The 20,607-nt window shown below is 41.9% G+C and overlaps 1 protein-coding gene across 1 annotated transcript; it reads left to right on the top strand.

Annotated features, from left to right (window-relative positions):
• Positions 1 to 6,903: 6,903 nt before the first annotated feature.
• LOC116247410 (uncharacterized) lies at positions 6,904 to 7,572 on the top strand. The gene has a single exon (XM_031619594.1). It carries the CDS (start codon positions 6,904 to 6,906, stop codon positions 7,570 to 7,572), a length of 669 nt encoding a protein of 222 aa, XP_031475454.1.
• The last annotated feature ends 13,035 nt before the right edge of the window (positions 7,573 to 20,607 follow it).

Genomic DNA, 20,607 nt, shown 5'->3' with positions numbered 1-20,607 from the left:
GCAGCTTGATTTGTCTTCCTTATGCTTCTTTTGTTTCTTGATGGATGCGTGATCAACTGCAACTTCCTTAATAGTCTTTCTTTTCTTACTTTTAGGCGTAGTAGCCAAGTGAGCACTTTCTATCCTGTCATGCTTCAATCTCTCCTCTTCTTCCACACAGTACGAAATGAGCTCATTAAGAGTCCATTTCTCCTTCTGACAATTATAACTAACTTTAAACTGTCCAAACTGTGGTGGAAGAGAAAGAAGAACCATATGCACTATAAAGTCTTCAGGTAACCTCAGACCTAGTGCCTGTAATTTTGAAGCAAGATGAGACATTTCCATAATGTGCTCCCGTATGTTCTCCTTACTTTTATACTTCAGCGTCACAAGTTTACTCAAAAGAGTGCTTGTTTCAGCCTTTTCATTTTTAGCAAAACGTTTTTCAATCTCTTCAAGGAACGCCTTAGCACTAGCCTTTTCAGTAATAGAGCCCCGAAAATTTTCTGGGATTGATCTCTTCATGATCATTAGACACATGCGGTTTGAGCGTTCCCAACGTTCAAAGTACCGCTTATCCTCATGGAAACTTTGATCTGTTGGATGAGGTGGGCACAACTCCCTAAATGCAAGGTCTAGATCCATACAACCCAGAACAATCATAACAGTTTCTTTCCAGTCCTTAAAATTCGAACCATTTAATTCAGGAACAGTACTCAAATTTGCAGATATCATGGAAGCAGAACTCACTGTACAAAGAACAAAAAATACCAAACATGCTCACAATCAAAACATGTACAAAAATGAAATAACAAATATAAATGAATTTAAATACAATGGCCTAAATCCCATCACAAGGTACCGGTGCAACGTTAATATCCAATCTTTGGATTGAAATACTAACTGCAAGTTGTATTCTTGGTCAACAATGAATATAGATAATTAACACTGTCAAACAACGAGCCTATCTTTGGATTGACTCGCTATTCACATGGAAACCTGAAAAATTATCACATATTCATTGCCCTGTATACTTAAACCTGACCAAACAACAATCCTTCTTTGGGTTGATTATTGCCCGCATGGATCAAGTATACTATCATCTAATGTTCAAAACAAGCAAATTCGTACAACAGAGGTCACTTTGGCGACATAAAGTACAAACGTACTCATTTCAAACAATAGACATGGCCAAAGAATAAATTCATAATCCAAATATTCATCTAAAGTACACCCACAAATTTAAAAACATGCAAAACATGATACATGAATTAAAATTTACAAACAATTTTGCCCAACATTAAATCCAAAACCAGATGATTCAATGATGTGACACATACAAAATTGTCTTATATTGAATTCAAAACCATGATTCAATGATATGGGCCCAAAAGAGTCCAAATTTTATAAACGGGTACCATAATTGTGCTTAAGTGGGTCAAGAACTACTGAATCAGTTTGAAAATGACTTAAATCGGTTCTAAAACTGAATAAACCGGTCTGAAATGCCCTGAATCGGTCTGAAAATCAACTGAACCGGTCTGAAAACAACTGAACCGTTCTGAAAAGGATCCGAATCGGTTTTAAAACTGAATGAACCGGTCCCAAAATGGTCCGAATCGGGTTTAAAAGGTCCGAACCGGTCTCAAAAACAACTGAACCGGTCCAGAAAAGATCTGAATCGGTCCCCAAAAGGTCCGAAACGGTCTGAATCGGACCGAATCAGTTCTGAATCAGATTGAACCGGTCTGAAACCGAATGAACCGGTTCGAGTTTTAAAACCAGGCCGTATGGATACGGGTCGGGGCCGACAGGACCCGACCCGGTCCAAAAAACTTTAAACACAAAGGCGCGGGCGGGCGGCAAATTTTTTTTTTTTGTTTTAAAGCTGATGGATCCGGATCGGGTCTATCAAGACCCGACCCGGTCTGACCCGCCCGCTCGACCGCGCGAGCGGTCGCAGGCATCGTCTCCACCGCTCGCCTGCCGAACGGCAGGCGGGCGGTGAATCTCCACCGGCGGGCCACCCAACACCGTGGGTGGCCGCCGGTGGGTGCCGCCAGCGTCGCCGGACGTCGGCCGCCACGGTGGCCGGTCGACGCCCGCCACCGTGGCCGGCCGACGCCCGCCGGAAACCGGCCGATTCTAGCCGGTTTCCCCTCTTGTTTATCCTGCCCTTTCAGATTTTCGGGCGGCTGCAAAAAAAAAAAAATAGTGGGAAAACCACCGGCAGGCCACCCAACGACGTGGGTGGCTGCCGGCGGGTCGCGCCAGGGCAAGGGAGGTCATCCGTCGCCCAACGGCCGGCCGACGCCCACCTGGATGGCCTGAAACCTACCGCCCCTCCCTGTCGTCGCCTTCCCACCCGTCCCTTTCGTTCTTCTTCCTCTTTCGTGGCTGCGACGGAAGCCCGACGGCTTCCGTCGCCCACGCCGGAGGCTCGACAGCCGGTGGGTCACACCGTCCCCTCCGGCGACAGTGACCTCGCCGGCTGTCGCCCCTCCCTCTGTTTCTTTCTCCGGATGCCAACGGAAGCCAGACGGCTTCCATCGCCCACGCGATGGAGTCCGTCGCCCCTTTTTTCAGAAATTTTTGATGCAAACCAATAAAGAAAGAAGAAGATTGGAAAGGAACAACGCACAAAATTCAACCAAAAATTCAACGATTTAACAAAGAACATAGGCTCTGATACTAAATGTTGGGATTTCTCCCCATAACGCATATACAAAACCAAAAATATATACCCTAAACAGGATCATGCTCTTGCTAAATCATTGAAATAAACGAAACCTTAAACTGAAGCGGAAGCGTACCTGAATCCATCTGATCTGGTGCACGGGAAGATCGCAGCAGGGTCTTCCAGGGTACGTGCGGCGCGCTTGAGGTCTCTCTCAGATGGGGAAGAGGAAAACCCTAGAAACCAATGTTTCAGGCAACCATTGCACGACCCCAGGGACCACTACCATTTTATAATAAGGATAATTACGGATTTCACCCATCAAAGAGTCCGTAATTCTGTACCGGTATCTATACATTTCAAAATTACCCCATACCATCTAAAATGACGTAATATCCCGAAATGCAATCACTTAAGCGGATATTTACATTAAGACAGCCATAATGTCTGAAATTCCTCATAGACATATGTTGGCTCACCAAATGATCTTACACATGGATCCCTCACAGGAAGGTCACAGGAAATACGTCACCCGAGAGGTCCACCAGGCCCTCCAAGAAAACATGCACATGGATCCCTTGTCAGCAGAGACGGCATGCCCAAAAGTTGCTAGGGCCATTACAGAGTTGGTCGAGACGTCCAAGCGTAGCCACCCTTCTTTTGGCACTATCTCGTTGGCCATCTATATAGATTGCTCAATGGGGAGATATGGCGGAGGGCATGACGGACCCGTTGGTGAACATGGCTACACCCGGCTTCTTCGACGCTAGTCCGAGATCTGTTCTCTATGCCAACGTCGTTTCAGTTCACGTTGGGAGATCGCCGTCACTCCATGTCACCATGCATACCACAGAGCATGTATCGGCCAATGGCTTGACAGTAGATCATGCTCCTGTCCAATATGCCAATACGACTTGGCTTTGATGATCCACGGCCCACTTCAATTGGATCCACAGTGAGCGTAAAGCATTTGTGTTTTACGACTTGGCTTGGAGATTTTTAGGCTATTCCGATTCATGAAGTGAATTATTGTAGTTCGTCTTCCACTAGTGATGCAGCTTTAGGATGGTGTTGGATACTTGGATCTTGTTTCACATGCATTTGTTACTTTTGAATAAACTTATTTGGGTTTTAGATGTTTGTCATTTGCTTGTGGTGTTCAAAGTTAAGACTAATCATTTACGTTCACTAGTTTCTATGGGCATTTACGACCATCGGATGATGCAAGTGTCTAGTTTTAAGACTAAGTAGCCATTTGGCTCATCTGAGACTCTGTACCTGCTCTGTGTATATAATAAGAGTGTATTGTATGTGGACCCTACTACCAATATGAATACTTATTGTAATGCACACTCATGATGTCATTATCTCATACTCATAGCGTTTGAGATAATACCAAAGAGGGTATTAGATAATGACTGGGTATGAGATAGAGATAAGAAAAAGAGGTATGAGATTATGATAGATGCATGAGATAACACTAAAGAGAGATGTGAAACAATGTGCATGAGATAACTAAAGAAGTATCAGATAATAGTATGTGTATGAGATAACTCTAAACAAAAGTATGAGATAACAAAAGAGATATAACGCTAAACAAAAGTATGAGATAACAAAAGAGATATTGGATAATGACATGTACGAGATAATGCTACCAACTGGATTAAAAAAAACGAAGACACTTTTTTGCTGCCTAGATGAGCATATTAGTCATAACAATATGCATACACGAACTGACAAGTTTTACCTTTGTCGAATCCAAAAATCTTCTTTTTACTGCTTTCTTTTTGTCCCTACAAAAAGTTGCTTTTTGTATTAATCATGGACATTTTTTGTTATTATTAAAACGGAACATGAAAATTTAACCAACTTTGTGATTCCATTGTTTAATTCTACGAATGTTTATATCCATCAGCTTCTTCTTCGGTCCCATATGGACTCTTCCATCAAAATCCATATTTTTAACCCATTGAAAGAAATTTGGTTCGAAAGAAAACCGTATAAAAAATTATTACGTATGTGATCTCCACTAATGAATCACTTGTTATTTGTGGATTTATTAACTTTGCGTGCACAACTTGATGGCAAAGTCATTTACCTCCACTCTACTTTATTCAAAAAATTCTCTTGCATCTACCACCGCTGTGATACTTTAGTTAATGGGTGGTATCATAGGTCCACTTCAGATTCCACTCCCCCTAAGGAAAGGCCGGCAAGAACCATGACCTCCCCAAGGTTTTAAGAAAATAAATACACGCATGCTATAATTTTTTAAATTTTAGGTTGGCCTCATAAAATGTTTGAAAAAGGTCATTCGGCCTCGTTAAAAATTTGGAAACAAATTCTGCCCCAGAAAAAAAAAAATATTCTTACACATTCTTGTGATTATTCATCTATCTATATGTTTTATAATTGTTCGAAATGCTTCACGAGGGTAATCATTTGCAAGATTTGGAAAATTGATCCCATTTTGGTTACAATTTATATTCTTGCATTTTTCGCTTTGTTATTGTTGATTCGATCACTCTCCGTCGCAAGATAGTCCAAATTTGTCGCATATTAAATTCTTTGAATGGTTCTAACTTAGATGTCAATATCAATAATATCCTTGTGGTGTTCATACTCAAGACTAATCATTTGGGTCACTTTAAGTATGGGCATTAAATTTACACATATTGGATATGCAATTGAAGAGCAAGTTGCATATATACCTATGGAAGTTTCAATTTCAAATCGGCATCAAGTTAGTATATCAGGCCGTTAGTACCTTTAGAAGAACAGTTAAACTCATGTCATCCGATAGTTAACATTTTTAATTAAATACCAAAGTTCTTTTTTCATCAATAATCTGCATATAATTTGGGGATGTACATATATACCCACAGTTTTGTAATTTGGGCTGATTGTCAAAAGTTCATAACAGGTTATATAGTTGTCCCCTGTCAAGTTATTCGTTTGGGCTGAAACGGAATATGAAAAAATGACCCCACAAGAAAAAGATAAAATGCTCTTTTGGTGAAAAGGCTTAACACCGGTTAATGTGTTTGTTTGCTCCATGTAGCGTAGTTGATCGGCTCCAAATCTTGAAAGTGGTTTAAATGATTCTTGGGAAAAACAATTACATACAAATTCTGGATTTCTTTTTTTTTAATCTAAAGCAGGATAGGAGCCCCTTGGGCCCCCTTGCTCAGCCTGTCCTGGCCAAGAATCAACTAAAACTAATTAAACTGCGATATGGATCTGACCCGAAAAGATCTTGAACAGGATACCCTTGTTAAGATGGTTCTAATTAGTATCAATTCTAATCTCAAATTTGCTGCTAAAAAGAGAGAACTGTCTGAAACCCACATAAAAGCCTAAAATCCAACGCCCATACGATATTCCACCGGTTGATCAATGTGAATGGAAAACAGATATGCCTCCTATAGTGCTTCAAATCATTTGAAGGTTGGACATTGACAGCGTCCTCATTATAGAACATGCTCCTATGAAATCCAATGCTTCAAAATATTTGGAATATGGTGCAGCAAAACTCAGGTGAGCGTGCAACCAAAGCTGAGATTTTTTTTTTTTCTGTAAGACTAGCAAGATGTCCTGCCGACCTTTTCTGGGTGTAAATGGATCTGAATTGCATGGATCCAATCCAACAATCATCAAGAACGACTTTACGTGGTTTAACTTAGCTTAAGAACTTGGTCTTAGAATAGTCCATTTTAGGTGAGAATTAGATCTTACCATAATATCCACCTTCTTTTTGTATCCATATTTATTAGCTTTAATTTTAACTTTAAACAAATGCTAGGAACTAAGACAACCAATCACTTAATAACCTACTTAATAAATCTCTCAAGATTCATCACAATTTGAAATACAAGTCTAAACTTTTCAAAGCAAAGGGGTCACGTGATCAGTATTGTCAAATGCAAAATTTTTGCCTATGGAATTTGATTCCATGGATTTGAATTTAAAAAAAAAAATTGACCTGAATCTAAACCACCCATGCCCCCTTAATTTTTTTTATCTAAATTGAACTTGCCAACTTGCAAGATCAGTAAAAATGTCAAGGATATCCTTACTTACCTAGTGAGACCTTGATTGCCTACTTAATAATCCTGGTGCCTAAAACTATATATTGGCCCGAGGGAGTCCAATGTCTTCATGCATAAAAGAGAAAAAGAAAAACCATTGTCTTTTTGTACCAACCTTTCTTGCTTCTACAGCACTAAGGGGAGAAAGATTGAGAGATGCGGCCACGTATCGTCAACATCAAGAGCGCCTTCGTCTCTCAGGTGTTGCCCCTCAGAGAAGTCCAACCACAAAGGCCGCAAGTTGAGATTCACCTCTCCCTAAGAGATACACTGAATATCTTGGGGGAGGGTCCATACCGAGGCCAAACTTTAATGCGTCAATGTTGCTATGAGCAGAATACCATCTCCATGGATCCCATGTTGATGGATCCCTCACAGGAAGGTCACAGGGAATACGTCAACCGAGAGGTCCACCAGGCCCTCCAAGAAAACATGCACATGGATCCCTCGTCAGCAGAGAAGGCATGCCCGAAAGTTGCTAGCACCATTATAGAATTGGTCGAGACGACCAACCGCAGCCACCCTTCGTTTGGCACTATCTCGTTGGCCATCTATATAGATTGCTCAATGGCGAGATTTGGCGGAGAGCATGGCGGACCCATTGGTGAACATGGCTACAGACGGCTTCTCCGACGCGAGTCCGAGATCTGTTCTCTATGCCAACGTCGTTTCAGTTCAAGTTGGGAGATCGCCGTCACTACATGTCACCATGCATACCACAGAGAATGTATCTGCCAATGGTTTGACAATAGCTCAAGCTCCTGTCCAATCTGCCAATTGGACTTGGCTTTGATGGTCCACGGCCCACTTCGATTGGAACCGTAGTGTGTCTAAAGCATTTGTCTTTTACGACTTGGCATGGAGATTTTAGGATATTCTGATTCATAAAGTGAATTATTGTTAATTTGTCTTGCACTAGTGATGCAGCTTTAGGATGGTGTTCGATACTTGGATCTTGTTTTACATGCATTTGATACTTTTGAATAAACTTATTTGAGTTTTAGATGTTTGTCATTTCCTTGTGGTGTTCAAAGTTAAGACAAATCATTTACGTTCACTATTTTCCCTTTGCATTTACGGCATTGGGACAATGCAAGTGTGTTTAGTTTTAAGACGAAGTACCCATTTGGGTTCATTGCATCTGGGCCATCTGAGGCCACTGCTCCATGTATATAACAAGTGTGTGTTGTATGTAGATGCTACTATTAATGTGTATTTACTTTAATGAACTCTTGTAGCATCTGTCAATATCTCATACTCGTAGCGTCTAAGATAATGACACAAAGTGGTATGAGATATTGACTGAGCAATAGAGAATGTGTATGAGAACAAACAATGTATCAGACTATATGACAGATGTATGAGATAACATTAAACAGAGGTATATGATAATGTGTATAAGATCACAAAAGATGTATGGGATAATGACTGATGCATGAGATAACAATAAACAAAAGTATGAGATAATGTGTATGAGATAACAAAAGAGATATCGGATAGTAACATATGTATGATATAACACTATCAACTAATGAAACACTTGTTATTTGTTGATTTTTTACTTTTGCGTGCACAACTTGATGGCAAAGTCATTTACTTCCACTCCACTTTGTTGAAAAATTCTTTTGCATCTACCACCACTGTAGCCGTTGTTTCTGATAAAGACTTTTACACCTTTCTCGCAAATGGACAAATCCAAAACTCTTCGCTATATATGCATACGTGTTTACATTTAACAATGAATATATTTTTTCTGGCTAGGAGGTTACATACATCAGAAAGTTTATTTAGTAGCTCACTGTTATCAAATCTTGAAAAGGGTTCAAATAACTTCTTGAAACAACTTTACATCGAAATCTGGTTTTTTCCACAAACTAAAGCAGGATAGGTGCCCCATAGGATCGCCCTTGCTCCAACTGTCCTGAACCAGAATTGGATTCCCTATATAGCTAAAGCCCTTCTGCTAATTACAACATTGCTTCATTATCGCTTCACCTTGGTATGTTCCCTTCCTTTTGACGTTCAAGATGTATCTCTGGTTGGTTTCCATTGCCAATTTCAACAACTTCAGGTTGCAACGGCCCAGTGATGGAGCCCATATATATATATATATGAAAGGTAAGCGGGATGTCCAGCCTAATATATATATATATATATATATATATGAAAGGTAGGCCTAAACTCAAGCTGGTCAAGCCGGATGTCCAGCCTACTTCCTTCTAGTGCTCTAAAAATAAGAAATGGTTGGTAGAAGAAGGCTAGGTAAAAGTAGGCAATTAAGATCATCTCAATAGGCAAGTGGAGATATCTTTGACATTAATATAATTCATGATCGTGCAAGTTCAATTTAGGTAAAAGATATGGATGGTTTAGTTTCATGTCAAATGGTTGAAATCCAAACCCTTTTAATCAGATTCTGTAGGCAAGTTTTGCTTTTGATTGCACTAATATTCAGCCAAACCTGGCACAAGGTTTTGCGTCTCAACTGGATTCAAGTTCAAATTTCACTAGAAAATTGTAAGCATTCAAAGCGGATACATACAAAAGAAATTAAGGTGGATATTATGCCAGTAGGATATAATTATTGTCTCAAATTAATGACCTCGTCTCAAACCAGGTTCAAGGAATAATCCAGTTAAGCTTGCATATAGTTATGAGTGGAGTTTCATTTGGGTATTGGATTTATGGCTTTAATTGGGGCTTGGATGGCCAGCACCCACCTGACAGAAATATGAGCTTGGGGTTGATTCTTAGAAACATCTTAACATGGTATCACGAGGCAGGCCAAATTAAAGTTTCTAAATTTTGAGTATGGTTGAAATATCAATTTCTTAAAAATTTTATATAAAACAAGTGAAATATTTTAAAATTTACATGCAAAATTTAAAAAAAAAAATTGAGGTGCGGTCATGGCCCATGTGAGCCCTACCTTGGCTCCACCAATTGGTAGGTCATATCCACATAACAACTTTGTTGATTGGTCTTAATGGATCCCTAACATATTACAGAGTTGGTCCAAACGATCAGGGACACTAACCTTTTTTCGATTACATGAAACTCTGGCTCAATTGTTGGGGAATTCACATGGAACTGCTTAACAATTGGAATACAGCTAATTACCTAACCTTTATACAACAACAAAAGAACACTTGCTTTATAAGTGAAGAAATGTTAAAATATAATTTAGAATGATCCCAAAAATCCATTTTTTTGGGTTCATTTCGGCGAATATTTGATCACCTTTCTTTTTGCTGTAATTGCTGCTGTAATTGCGAAGACAAAAAGAGTAAACCGGCCAATGTGAAACAAAGAGAGAGGTGTAGTGGAGAAAAAGATTAAAAAAAATTTATTTGCCAATTTTATTTTTTCAAAAAAAGCTCTTTTATTAAGGCTAAAATAATCAATTAAAACATATATTAACATTCTTTATTTGCGAAGCTTGTATTGCTCAAACTATTATTCTAATAAATACTTCAAAAACTTGGCAATGGTCCATAAAAGTTTGGTAATGCATGGTCCATAAGTTTCTTTCGAAAAAGAAAAATTGATTATGAGATCTCATGTTTGAGATGAAAAATTGTTCAAGCTAGAAGATGGCATTTACATTATTAATCAGCAAACTTATAGCAACAAAAAACTAGATAATGGATAACCTGTTACCCCTCTTTTCCACCACTTTCCTTGTTCAAGGAAAAAACTGTTGGGTCGGGTCCAGCCTCAAGAGAGGACCCGACCCGGCCCGTCAATTAAGTGATGGGCGGGAGAAATAGAGGGGGGCACCCGATGGTGCCCCCATTGCCTCTTACGTCTCTCTCTCTTGTTGCCTAGGGTTCCGTTTTAGGGAAAAAGAAAGGTGTGGCCTCTCGTGCTCTCTCTTGGTGGCTGCACAGCAAGAGGAGAGAAAGAGAAGAAGAGAGGAGAGAAGGAGAAGAGGAAGGCTAGGAAGAGAAGGTTGCGAGCTCTTGGATTGAGCAAGATTCGATTCCAACGAGGAGGCCTCCCAATCCACGTTTTGGGCATTCCATCGGTGATATTTTCCCTTGTTTTTCTCATATAGTTTTGATGAGATATTATTGTTTAAGGGTTGGCTTTATGTAGCCCCTCGTGGGACAACTTATATCATTGATTATAGTGGATTGAGTTTGGGTCGTAGTACCCCGTGGTTTTTACCCTCATTGTTTTGAGGGGTTTTCCACGCAAAAAACTTCTCGTGCATTTGTGATTGCTTGGTCGTTGTTTTGTTGCTTCTTGCATGATCGGTTTGGGCTATACTTCGTTGTTGAATTTTTTTTAGTAGATTTGTGTCTATCCACATTTTATCCCAACAAAGTAGTATCAGAGCCAACATGGTGGATAACAAAATTGATTTTGGTACTAGCCGTATGATTAGTCTAAATGAGACTAATTATAGTCTATGAAAAAATAAGATGAAAGATCTCTTATATGTGAAGGCTATGCACCTCCCAGTTTTTGCCAAAGAAAAGTCCGATTCCAAATCTGATGAAGAATGGGAACTTGACCACGAACAAGTTTGTGGTTTCATTCGACAATTTGTGGATGAAAATGTTTATAACCATATCCAAGATGAAAATCATGCATGTAGTTTGTGGGCAAAATTAGAAAATCTTTATGCCTCCAAGACAGAAAGTAGTAAATTATTTCTTCTGAAAAGATTGATGAATTTAAGATTCAGGGAGGGCAGTTCAGTGTCAGATTTTCTAAATGATTTTCAGGGGGTCATTAGTCAGTTATCCAGTATGGGCGTTAAATTTGAAGATGAGATTTTGGGATTATTATTGCTTGTTACTTTGTCTGATTCGTGGGAGACATTTAGAGTCTCGCTTACTAACTCTGCAGCTAATGGGGTTGTTTCTTTAGAGACTATTAAGTCAGGTATTCTCAATGAGGAGATGACAAGAAAATCTCAGGCTTGCTCTTCTCAGACAGAGGTTCTTTTCACAGAGAACAGGGGGAGGAGTAAATTCAAGAGTGATAGGGGCAGAGATAAAAGCAGAAGCAAGTCCAAATCAAGATATAAGAATTTGGAATGTCACCACTGTGGAAAGAAATGACACATAAAGAAGTACTGCTTCCAGCTGAAGAAAGAGAATAAAATTGGGGAGAAACAAGAGAAGCGAAATGACCGAGATGACCATGTTGCAGCTGCTGCACAACATGAAATGTTTGTTGTTTGTGATACTAACATGGTTAATGTTGCCAGAGACGATACTTGTTGGCTTGTTGATAGTGGTTCAGCTCTTCATGTTACTTCCCATAAGGATTTTTTCTCTTCATATATTTCTGGTGATTTTGGTACTTTGAGAATGGGTAATGGTTCTTTGTCTCACATTGTAGGCAAAGGCGACGTCATTCTGAAGAATGCGAATGGAGCTCTATTGAAGCTGACAGATGTGAGGCATGCACCTGACATGCATCTGAACCTTATCTCTGCAGGAAGGCTCGATGAAGAAGGGTATCACAACACTTTTGGTGATGGCCAGTGGAAGCTTACTAGAGGTTCCTTGATTATTGCTCGAGGCAAGAGATGCAGCAATAATCTTTATACTATGCAGGCATCGATTTTCAGAGACATGGTACATGTGACACAGGATGAGAAATCTATAGAGTTGTGGCACAGGAGGCTGGGACATATGAGTGACAAGGGATTGCAATTCTTGATCAAGAAGAATCTTCTACAAGATGTAATGAAGGATAAACTTGACAAATGCAGTAATTGTTTTGTAGGGAAGCAGACGCGAGTTTCTTTCAAGAGTCATCCACCTTCCAAAAAGTCAGAAGCACTTGAGCTGGTTGATACAGATGTATGCGGTCCTATGAAAGTAAGTTCACATGGTGGTGCACTTTATTTTGTCACGTTTATTGATGATTTTTTCAGGAAAGTTTGGGTCTATTCTTTGAAGAGGAAAGACCAAGTCTTTGGTGTTTTCAAGGACTTTCATGTACTGGTTGAAAGGCAGTCTGGAAAGAAGCTGAAGTGTGTTCGCAGCGATAATGGAGGAGAGTATATTGGTCCATTTGATGAGTATTGCAGATCTCATGGCATCAGGCACCAGAAGACTCCACCTAAGACTCCTCCATTGAATGGCATGGCAGAAAGGATGAACAGGACACTCATGGAGAGAGTTAGATGTCTCCTATCTGAAGCTAAGTTATCTAATTCTTTTTGGTGTGAAGCTTTACATACTGTTGTTTATGTGATTAACTTGTCTCCACATGTTTCTTTGGATGGTGATGTTCCTAACAGAGTTTGGTATGGAAAGGATGTATCCTATGAGCACTTACGTGTATTTGGATGCAGGGCATTTGTGCATATACCAAAGGATGAGAGATCGAAGTTGGAATAAAAAAGCAGGCAGTGCGTGTTTTTGGGTTATAGCCATGATAAATTTGGTTATAGATTGTATGATCCAGTTGAGAAGAAACTTGTTAGAAGCAGGGATGTTGTATTTGCTGAAGATCAGAATATTGAGGATATTCAGAAATCAGTAAAGGATTCTTCTCATAGCAGCTATTTGCCAGTTGATGTGGACCATATTCCATTGTAGAATACTTCAAGAGCAGTGCCAGATGATGCTGTTGGGCAGATACATGGTAGAGAAGGACAAGTAGACATGCCATATATTCCTAATTCCGATGACGAAGGTGACGATCATAATTTGGAGGGTTCTTCCTCAGATGTAGATCGGCAGCGAAGATCCATGAGGGAGCAGCGTCCCTCAACTAGATATCCCGCACATGACTATATTTTGTTGACTGACAGTGGTGAGCCTGAATGCTATGAAGAAGCTATGCATGATGTGCACAAGGAAAAGTGGATGGAAATCATGAAAGATGAGATGTAATCACTTTACGACAACCACACCTTCGAGCTTGTGGAGTTGCCCCAAGGCAAGAGGGCATTGAGAAATAAATGGGTTTTTAGAGTGAAGCATGACGAAAACTCTCTAAACCCAAGATACAAAGCTAGGTTGGTTGTGAAGGGGTTCAATCAGAGGAAAGGAGTTGACTTCGACGAGATATTCTCACCGGTGGTCAAGATGTCATCTATCAGAGTTGTTCTTAGTTTGGCAGACAGTCTTGATTTGGAGATCGAGCAGATGGATGTGAAGACAGCTTTTCTTCATGGTGATCTTGATGAGGAAATATACATGATGCAGCCCGAAGGTTTTCTTGTAAAAGGTAAAGAAAACCATGTTTGCAGATTAAAGAAAAGCTTGTATGGTCTGAAGAGGCACCTAGGCAGTGGTACAAAAAGTTCGAGTCATTTATGGGGGAGTATGGCTACACCAAGACTACTTCATATCATTGTGTCTTTGTGAAGAAATTCTCAGGTAATGACTTTGTCATTTTGTTGATTTATGTTGATAACATGCTTATTGTTGGCAACAATATATCGAGAATTTCAATCTTGAAAAAGGAGTTCAACAAGTCTTTTTCTATGAAAGACTTGGGACCTGCTAGTCAGATTTTGGGTATGAAGATCACACGAGATAGGAAGTCGAAGAAGCTATGGCTATCTCAGGAGAAGTACATTGAGAAGGTACTTCAAAGATTTCACATGGACAAGGCAAATCCTGTTAGCACCCCTCTTGCAGCGCATTTCAAGTTGAGCACCAAGCAGAGTCCAAGGACAGATTCAGAAAAAGAAGATATGGAGAAGATTCCCTATGCATCAGTCAAAAGTAGTCTGATGTATGCTATGGTATGTACTAGACCTGATATTGCTCATTCACTTGGAGTTGTTAGTCGGTTTGTCTCAAATCCAGGAAAGAAACACTGGGAAGCAGTTAAATGGATTTTGAGATACCTTCGTGAAACTGGCAGTTTTTCACTTTCTTTTGGGGCAGAAAAATCTATTCTTGTTGGCTATACAGATTCAGACAAGGCAGGAGACATTGATGGGAGAAGATCTATATCTGGTTTTTTATTGACGTATGCAGGTGGTGCAGTTTCTTGGCAATCCAGACTTCAGAAATGTGTAGCATTATCTACTACTGAAGCAGAGTTTATTGCAGCTACAGAGGCAAGCAAGGAGCTTTTATGGATGAAGAGGTTCATGCAGAAACTTCAGTTCAGTCAAGACGAGTACGTGCTTTACTGTGACAGTCAGAGTGCTATTCACCTTGGAAAGAATTCCACTTTTCATGCAAGGTCAAAGCATATAGACGTGAGGTATCATTGGATACGTGATGTTTTAGAGTCGAAACAGCTTGTTCTTGATAAGATCCATACAGATGATGATCCTGCAGATATGATGACGAAGTCTCTACTTAAAGAGAAGCAGAGAAGCATGATATGTGTAGAGACTTAGTTGGGATGACTACCTTTAAGGCAGTATATTAATTTTGTTCATTTTTGCAGGTATGTTTCCTCTCTTGAAGCTGGAGGGGGAGTTTGTTGGGTCAGGTCCAGCCTCAAGAGAGGACCCGACCCGGCCCGTCACTTAAGTGACGGGTGGGATAAATAGAGGGGGGCACCCGATGGTGCCCCCATTGCCTCTTACGTCTCTCTCTCTTGTTGCCTAGGGTTTCGTTTTGGGGAAAAAGAGAGGTGTGGCCTCTCGTGCTCTCTCTTGGTGGCTGCACAGCAAGAGGAGAGAAAGAGAAGAAGAGATGAGAGAAGGAGAAGAGGAAAGGAGAAGATGAAGGCTAGGAAGAGAAGGTTGCGAGCTCTTGGATTGAGCAAGATTCGATTCCAACGAGGAGGCCTCCCAATCCACGTTTTGGGCATTCCATCGGTGATATTTTCCCTTGTTTTTCTCATATAGTTTTGATGAGATATTATTGTTTCAGGGTTGGCTTTGTGTAGCCCCTCGTGGGACAACTTATATCATTGATTATTGTGGATAGAGTTTGGGTCATAGTACCCCGTGGTTTTTACCCTCATTGTTTTGAGGGGTTTTCCACGTAAAAATCTTCTCGTGCATTTGTGACTGCTTGGTCGTTGTTTTGTTGCTTCTTGCATGATTGGTTTGGGCTATACTTCGTTGTTGAGTCTTTTTTAGTAGATTTGTGCCTATCCGCATTTTATCCCAACAAAAACTAGTGTAAGACCATTTCATGCTTTCCAAGTCATTAAAAAAAATATCATAAATGTATTGTAAAGTAATAAATTGTCCAAATTGATTGGAAAAAAGTAAAACAAAGAAAAAATGAAACAAAAAGGAACCCCACCTAGATTACATATTTAAATTACTCTGTATCAAGGCTTAAACTGAGTTGTTTTCCTCTTCTTGGCCAATGGGCTCTCATATTTTTGGGTATTATTTATGTTCGTTAATTTGCAGGTTCCTTTTTTACTGTTTCTTTTAAACTGAGCATAACTTGTTCAAACTATGAACTTCAGGCTGAAGTTGGGTGTCATTTTGTTATAACTGATTACTACTTGGTTTGACGTGCTAATGGCCAGCATCTCAACCATTTATATTTCCCATTTGTTGCTTTATAGCTTTTACATGACATCCATATGTATTCTGTAGGACATGAAATGCATTTATTACAGTTTCATGTCAGATGGTTGACCAAAATCCAAACCCTTGTAATCAGATTCTGTAGGCAAATTTTGCATTTGGTTGCACTAATATTGAGCCAAACCAGGCACACAGTTTTGCGTCTCAACTGGATTCAAGTTCGAATTTCATTAGAAAATTGTATGCATCCAAAGCGGATATATACAAAAGAAATTGTAAGCAGTTCAGAAATTTTGTGGGTCAGATCCATATAAATGACAGTTTTTAAAAATTTTAATTAAAAAAAATCCAATTGCGGATCATGACATGCGACAGACCCGCTTTAGATTTTGAAAAAAAAATTATAGATTTTCTATATATATTTCTTTTGGGAAATCATTTGAGCCCTTTTCAGTATCAAAAAGGCTGTTGTAGCCATAAAGGCTGTTTCCACTATTAAAAGCAAACACATATGCAAATGGCATGAAGAGGTTTGGATTTGTTTACCTATGAGGAAGGAGAAAAATCTCCGCAAGAAACTATGTGTGCAAGAAAGCAGATGTAAAAAATCTTCCTCCCGGTTGTAAAGTGGATTGAATTCACTTTGTCATCAAAATGAGCAGGCAAAAAGTAAATAAGAAAAATTTGTTCGTTAGTTTTCCTCATATATATATATATAATAATCTTTATATATGTTTTGCTTACCAACCGAATTTCTTTCAGATCATAGAAAATAATAGATTTTGATGGAAGAATCACTGAATCAGTGGGCACCAAAGATGAACCAATATGACTAGGAAAGCAAGATATTCATGCTATTTAATCCTCTGTTTATTTCTTCACAAAATATTCACGCTATTTTTTTTTAATGACTAGGAAAGCAAGAAATTGTCGCGAACTACATTTTTCATCCAATTTTTAATAATATTGGTGGGAAAATCGGGATAAAAATTTATCCCATTAACAGATTGATCATGTAGGCGGTCTTCTCGCCTCATCAAATATTCACCTCAAATATGAGATGTCTGGATCAAATTTTTCAAGAAAGGAATTCATAAGCAACTGCCTGATTCTTGATTAATTTATAAATAATGGCTCGATGATTGATGTTAAAATATAATTTGATAATTATTCTAGTTTCATAAACACATGCTTAAGAAACAGAGAATAAAATATATTTTGATAGATTATTCTAACTTCAACCAAAAAACCTAAAAAAAAGGGAAGATTCACAATTAATAATTTTATGTTGATCTCCATAGCTTCACCATTTGCCCCTCTCTCTCTATCACAAAATCTTCGATACGAGACTAAACATTTGGGGCATTACAATCCACCCCCCTTAAGGCACACGCGTCTACGCGTGTGGGACCCCAGGTTTGAGTGTTGAACCGGCTCTGAATACCACTATAACAACCTGACCGACTCCCGGGCTCGGGCCCCTGGTTTGACGGATCCCAACCCGCCCCCTAGCAGTTTTGGTTCCAATCCTAAAAAGGCTAGGAACCAGGACCCTCTCTCTCGGGACCCTCTCTCTCCCTCGAGACCGCTCCCCTCCCACCGTCCACTACGGCCGTCGTCGGTGTGAGTCCTGTTCTCTATCCCCCGACTTCATGGTGACTCCTGCTCGACTTCATTTCCGCCACATCTCGCCTTCGGTGCTCACCTTCCGCACGCAGGCGCCTGCTTTCGCCCGTTCGGCTCCTGCTCTCACTTGGGCAGCCGCATCCGAACCTTCCGACACCCGTTCGGCTCCCCCTCTTTCGGCTGCTCTTGCTTGGTGGTCTCTTCCGGCACCCTGAGCAGCTCCCAACCGGCATCCTTCCGCACCCCCTTGGCACTCAAAGCAGTTCCTCTCCTTGAGCAAGACCCGGCGCTTCCAGGCTCTCCTTCTCAGCCGTTTTCCAGTTCTTAAGAGGCGTCTGATCGGCCGCCTCGTCGTTCCCTGTTCTCCTCCCGCTAATGCTGCTCTCCCCCTTTCCCTCTTTGTCGCTTGGGTCGTGCCTGCATACACCCCCTTCTCACGAAGGCTACACACCCGCATTCAGAGCAATGGGTTAAGACCTTCTTGTCCGTCAGTAGATCCCCCTTTCTTGCAGCATGTTGGAGCCATTGGAATGTCTGATCGTGTGGGGAGCCTGATTGAGAGGACCTGCTGGAGCTGTGGGGCGTCCCTCCTTCACCCTGACCTATACAGTAACTGTTTGTTGATAAGTCTTTTGAGCTTGTGAGAAACCGGTCCTTTTCCTGTGTGTAGCCCTCACGGTGCGCCCTTTGGACCCGTCACTTTACTCTTGCACAAGAGTGGTGTCATGGCAGCCCTTCCTCCTCCCCCGCCTTTGCAACCATCGTCGGGTGCTTGGGCTGGTGGTCCTAGTCTTTGTGGTATCAGGCAGGGTAACCCCCTCCCTCTTAATCGCTTGCTTTGTCGTGCTGCTATCGGTTTTCTTTACTCACCGGAGGCGGTCAGGCTGTGGCATTGTCTTTCAGTTGGCAGTCTACTATATTCAATTGTGTTTTCACCGGCTCACTTCAGCTGCGTGACGCTCGCGGACTCCTACAGGCTTTCCTTCCACTCGCGCGTTGTTGTTTTCTCTTATTGCAGATGGGTGATTGTTCCTTGCGCCCGAGGCTCCCCAAGGTGGTCTCTGTTGGTAGGCCAGCCCCCTCACCTTGGTGTGTCCCCTCTTCCCGGCGTGTTTCCAGGCTTCGTCACCTTCTTCAGTCTGTCGCTTCTATCTGCGTCCGATGGGGTCAGTGGTGGTGTCAGAGGTGTGCTTCCTTGAACAGCCGTCGGGCCGTCACGTGTTTCCGATGCCGTTTTTCTGCTTGTCAGAATGATCGTCGCCTTTTTGGTTGGTGGCATGGCTTTGCAGTGGTCGCTTCTTCCTTTTGGGTACAGGTTCCTCTGCCAGCTGTTTAGCGGTCACCTTCTTTGGATGAGATCTCTATGTTCTTTGGCTCTATCAAACTTCCTTGGCCTAGGCCTACTTGTCCTAATACACGGGGTCCACCTTTTTCGGTACAGGTTCCACGGATCGTTAGCCCAGGTGGTCTGCCACACCAGTGCTCTTCGGTGGTCGAGCTCCTGCCCTTGCTTCCCTCGCCGCAAGCACCAGCCTCTCCTCTGCGAGGGAGTCTAGCCTGCTCTCTGTTGCGCTCCCCTGAGGTACCTTGCTTGCCCCTTCCTTTTTCTGCTTTGCGTGATGGGGTTTCACGCGAGTCCACCTCGAGATGCCCCGACCCGGTGCTGGTTGCTGCTCAGACTGACCCTGGTGACGTTCGGTCCTTCGCACCATCACTTTCGGCTGCTCGCCCGTCTACGGGGGTCGCCCCCTTGAGGTTGTTGTTGTCGCTCGCTCTTGTTCGACTGTGGCCTCAGTTGTCTTGACCTCTGGCGTTTCGTCACCCCCAGTCAGGCCTTCTCCCTCTGTTGCCTATATGTTGCTCTTTACCTTTGTTACTGGCCCCCCTCTGCCCCCCTTTACACCCAGGATCTCCTCCTTTGCCTATTTGCTTTGGATTTTTGTTATTTCTTTTGGTAGTAGCTTTAACACCGGCTTGTTTTCCCTGCATACACTGCTCCCTAGGCTCTGTCGTGGCTCTCCTCACAACCTCGCCTGCCTGCCCCTCCCCCCTGTTAGCCCTACCCTCCCCCACATCCCTTGTGTTGACTCTTTTTCCACCTCCCTGCAGTCTGATTCTGCGTCCACCTCTGACCCCCCGTCCTCCTCTGCTCAGCTGCCTGGTCCTACCACTAGACCTGTTGTTTGCCACTCCTTGCCCGATAGGTTGCCACCTGTTGCCCCCTTGTTGGATGCTGAGTTAGGCATCTCCCTCCCAGATGTGCTTGCCGCTCTTAAGGTCTCTCTTCCGCAGGACCAACTTGATTTGTTGCGTTCCTCTTTTGTTGCCACTGTGGATCCGGCCACCCGCTCCAGCTTGGCCAGGTTGCGGCGGGAATTGCATAGGATTGGGGCTTCTGCAGCCTCCATCCTCCCTCCCAGTACCACCAGGGCAGCGAGGCATGCGTCGCTTCACGTGGTTTCCCCATGAGGGTTGCGTGTTGGAATGTGCGGGGCCTTAGTGTCCGTTATCGGCATAGATATCTCTCTTCTTGGATCCGTCAGCATGGGCCTTCGGTGCTGATCGTGGTTGAGACCAAGATGTCTGTCATCTCTCATGCTTGTGTTCGTACTTTGTTGCGTCAGCCGTCCTTCGGGTTCCTTCCTGCTAATGGAGCTGCTGGTGGCATCCTGCTGGCTTAGTCTTCACCCCTTACGGGGGCTGTTGTGCATGTGGGTAGGTACTCTATTTCTGCTTCTCTCAGCGGATTCTGGCCCAATGGTCTGGTCTTAATTACTGCGGTTTATGGCCCTTACGTTGGCCTT

This window comes from Nymphaea colorata, chromosome 2 (assembly GCF_008831285.2).
Source record: "Nymphaea colorata isolate Beijing-Zhang1983 chromosome 2, ASM883128v2, whole genome shotgun sequence".
In the NCBI taxonomy this organism is placed as follows: domain Eukaryota; kingdom Viridiplantae; phylum Streptophyta; class Magnoliopsida; order Nymphaeales; family Nymphaeaceae; genus Nymphaea; species Nymphaea colorata.
This window is presented reverse-complemented; position numbering and strand designations above follow the sequence as displayed.

Excerpts from the sequence above, each read along its gene's own strand:
- LOC116247410 (XM_031619594.1), top strand. The coding sequence starts at position 6,904 with ATGCGGCCACGTATCGTCAACATCAAGAGCGCCTTCGTCTCTCAGGTG.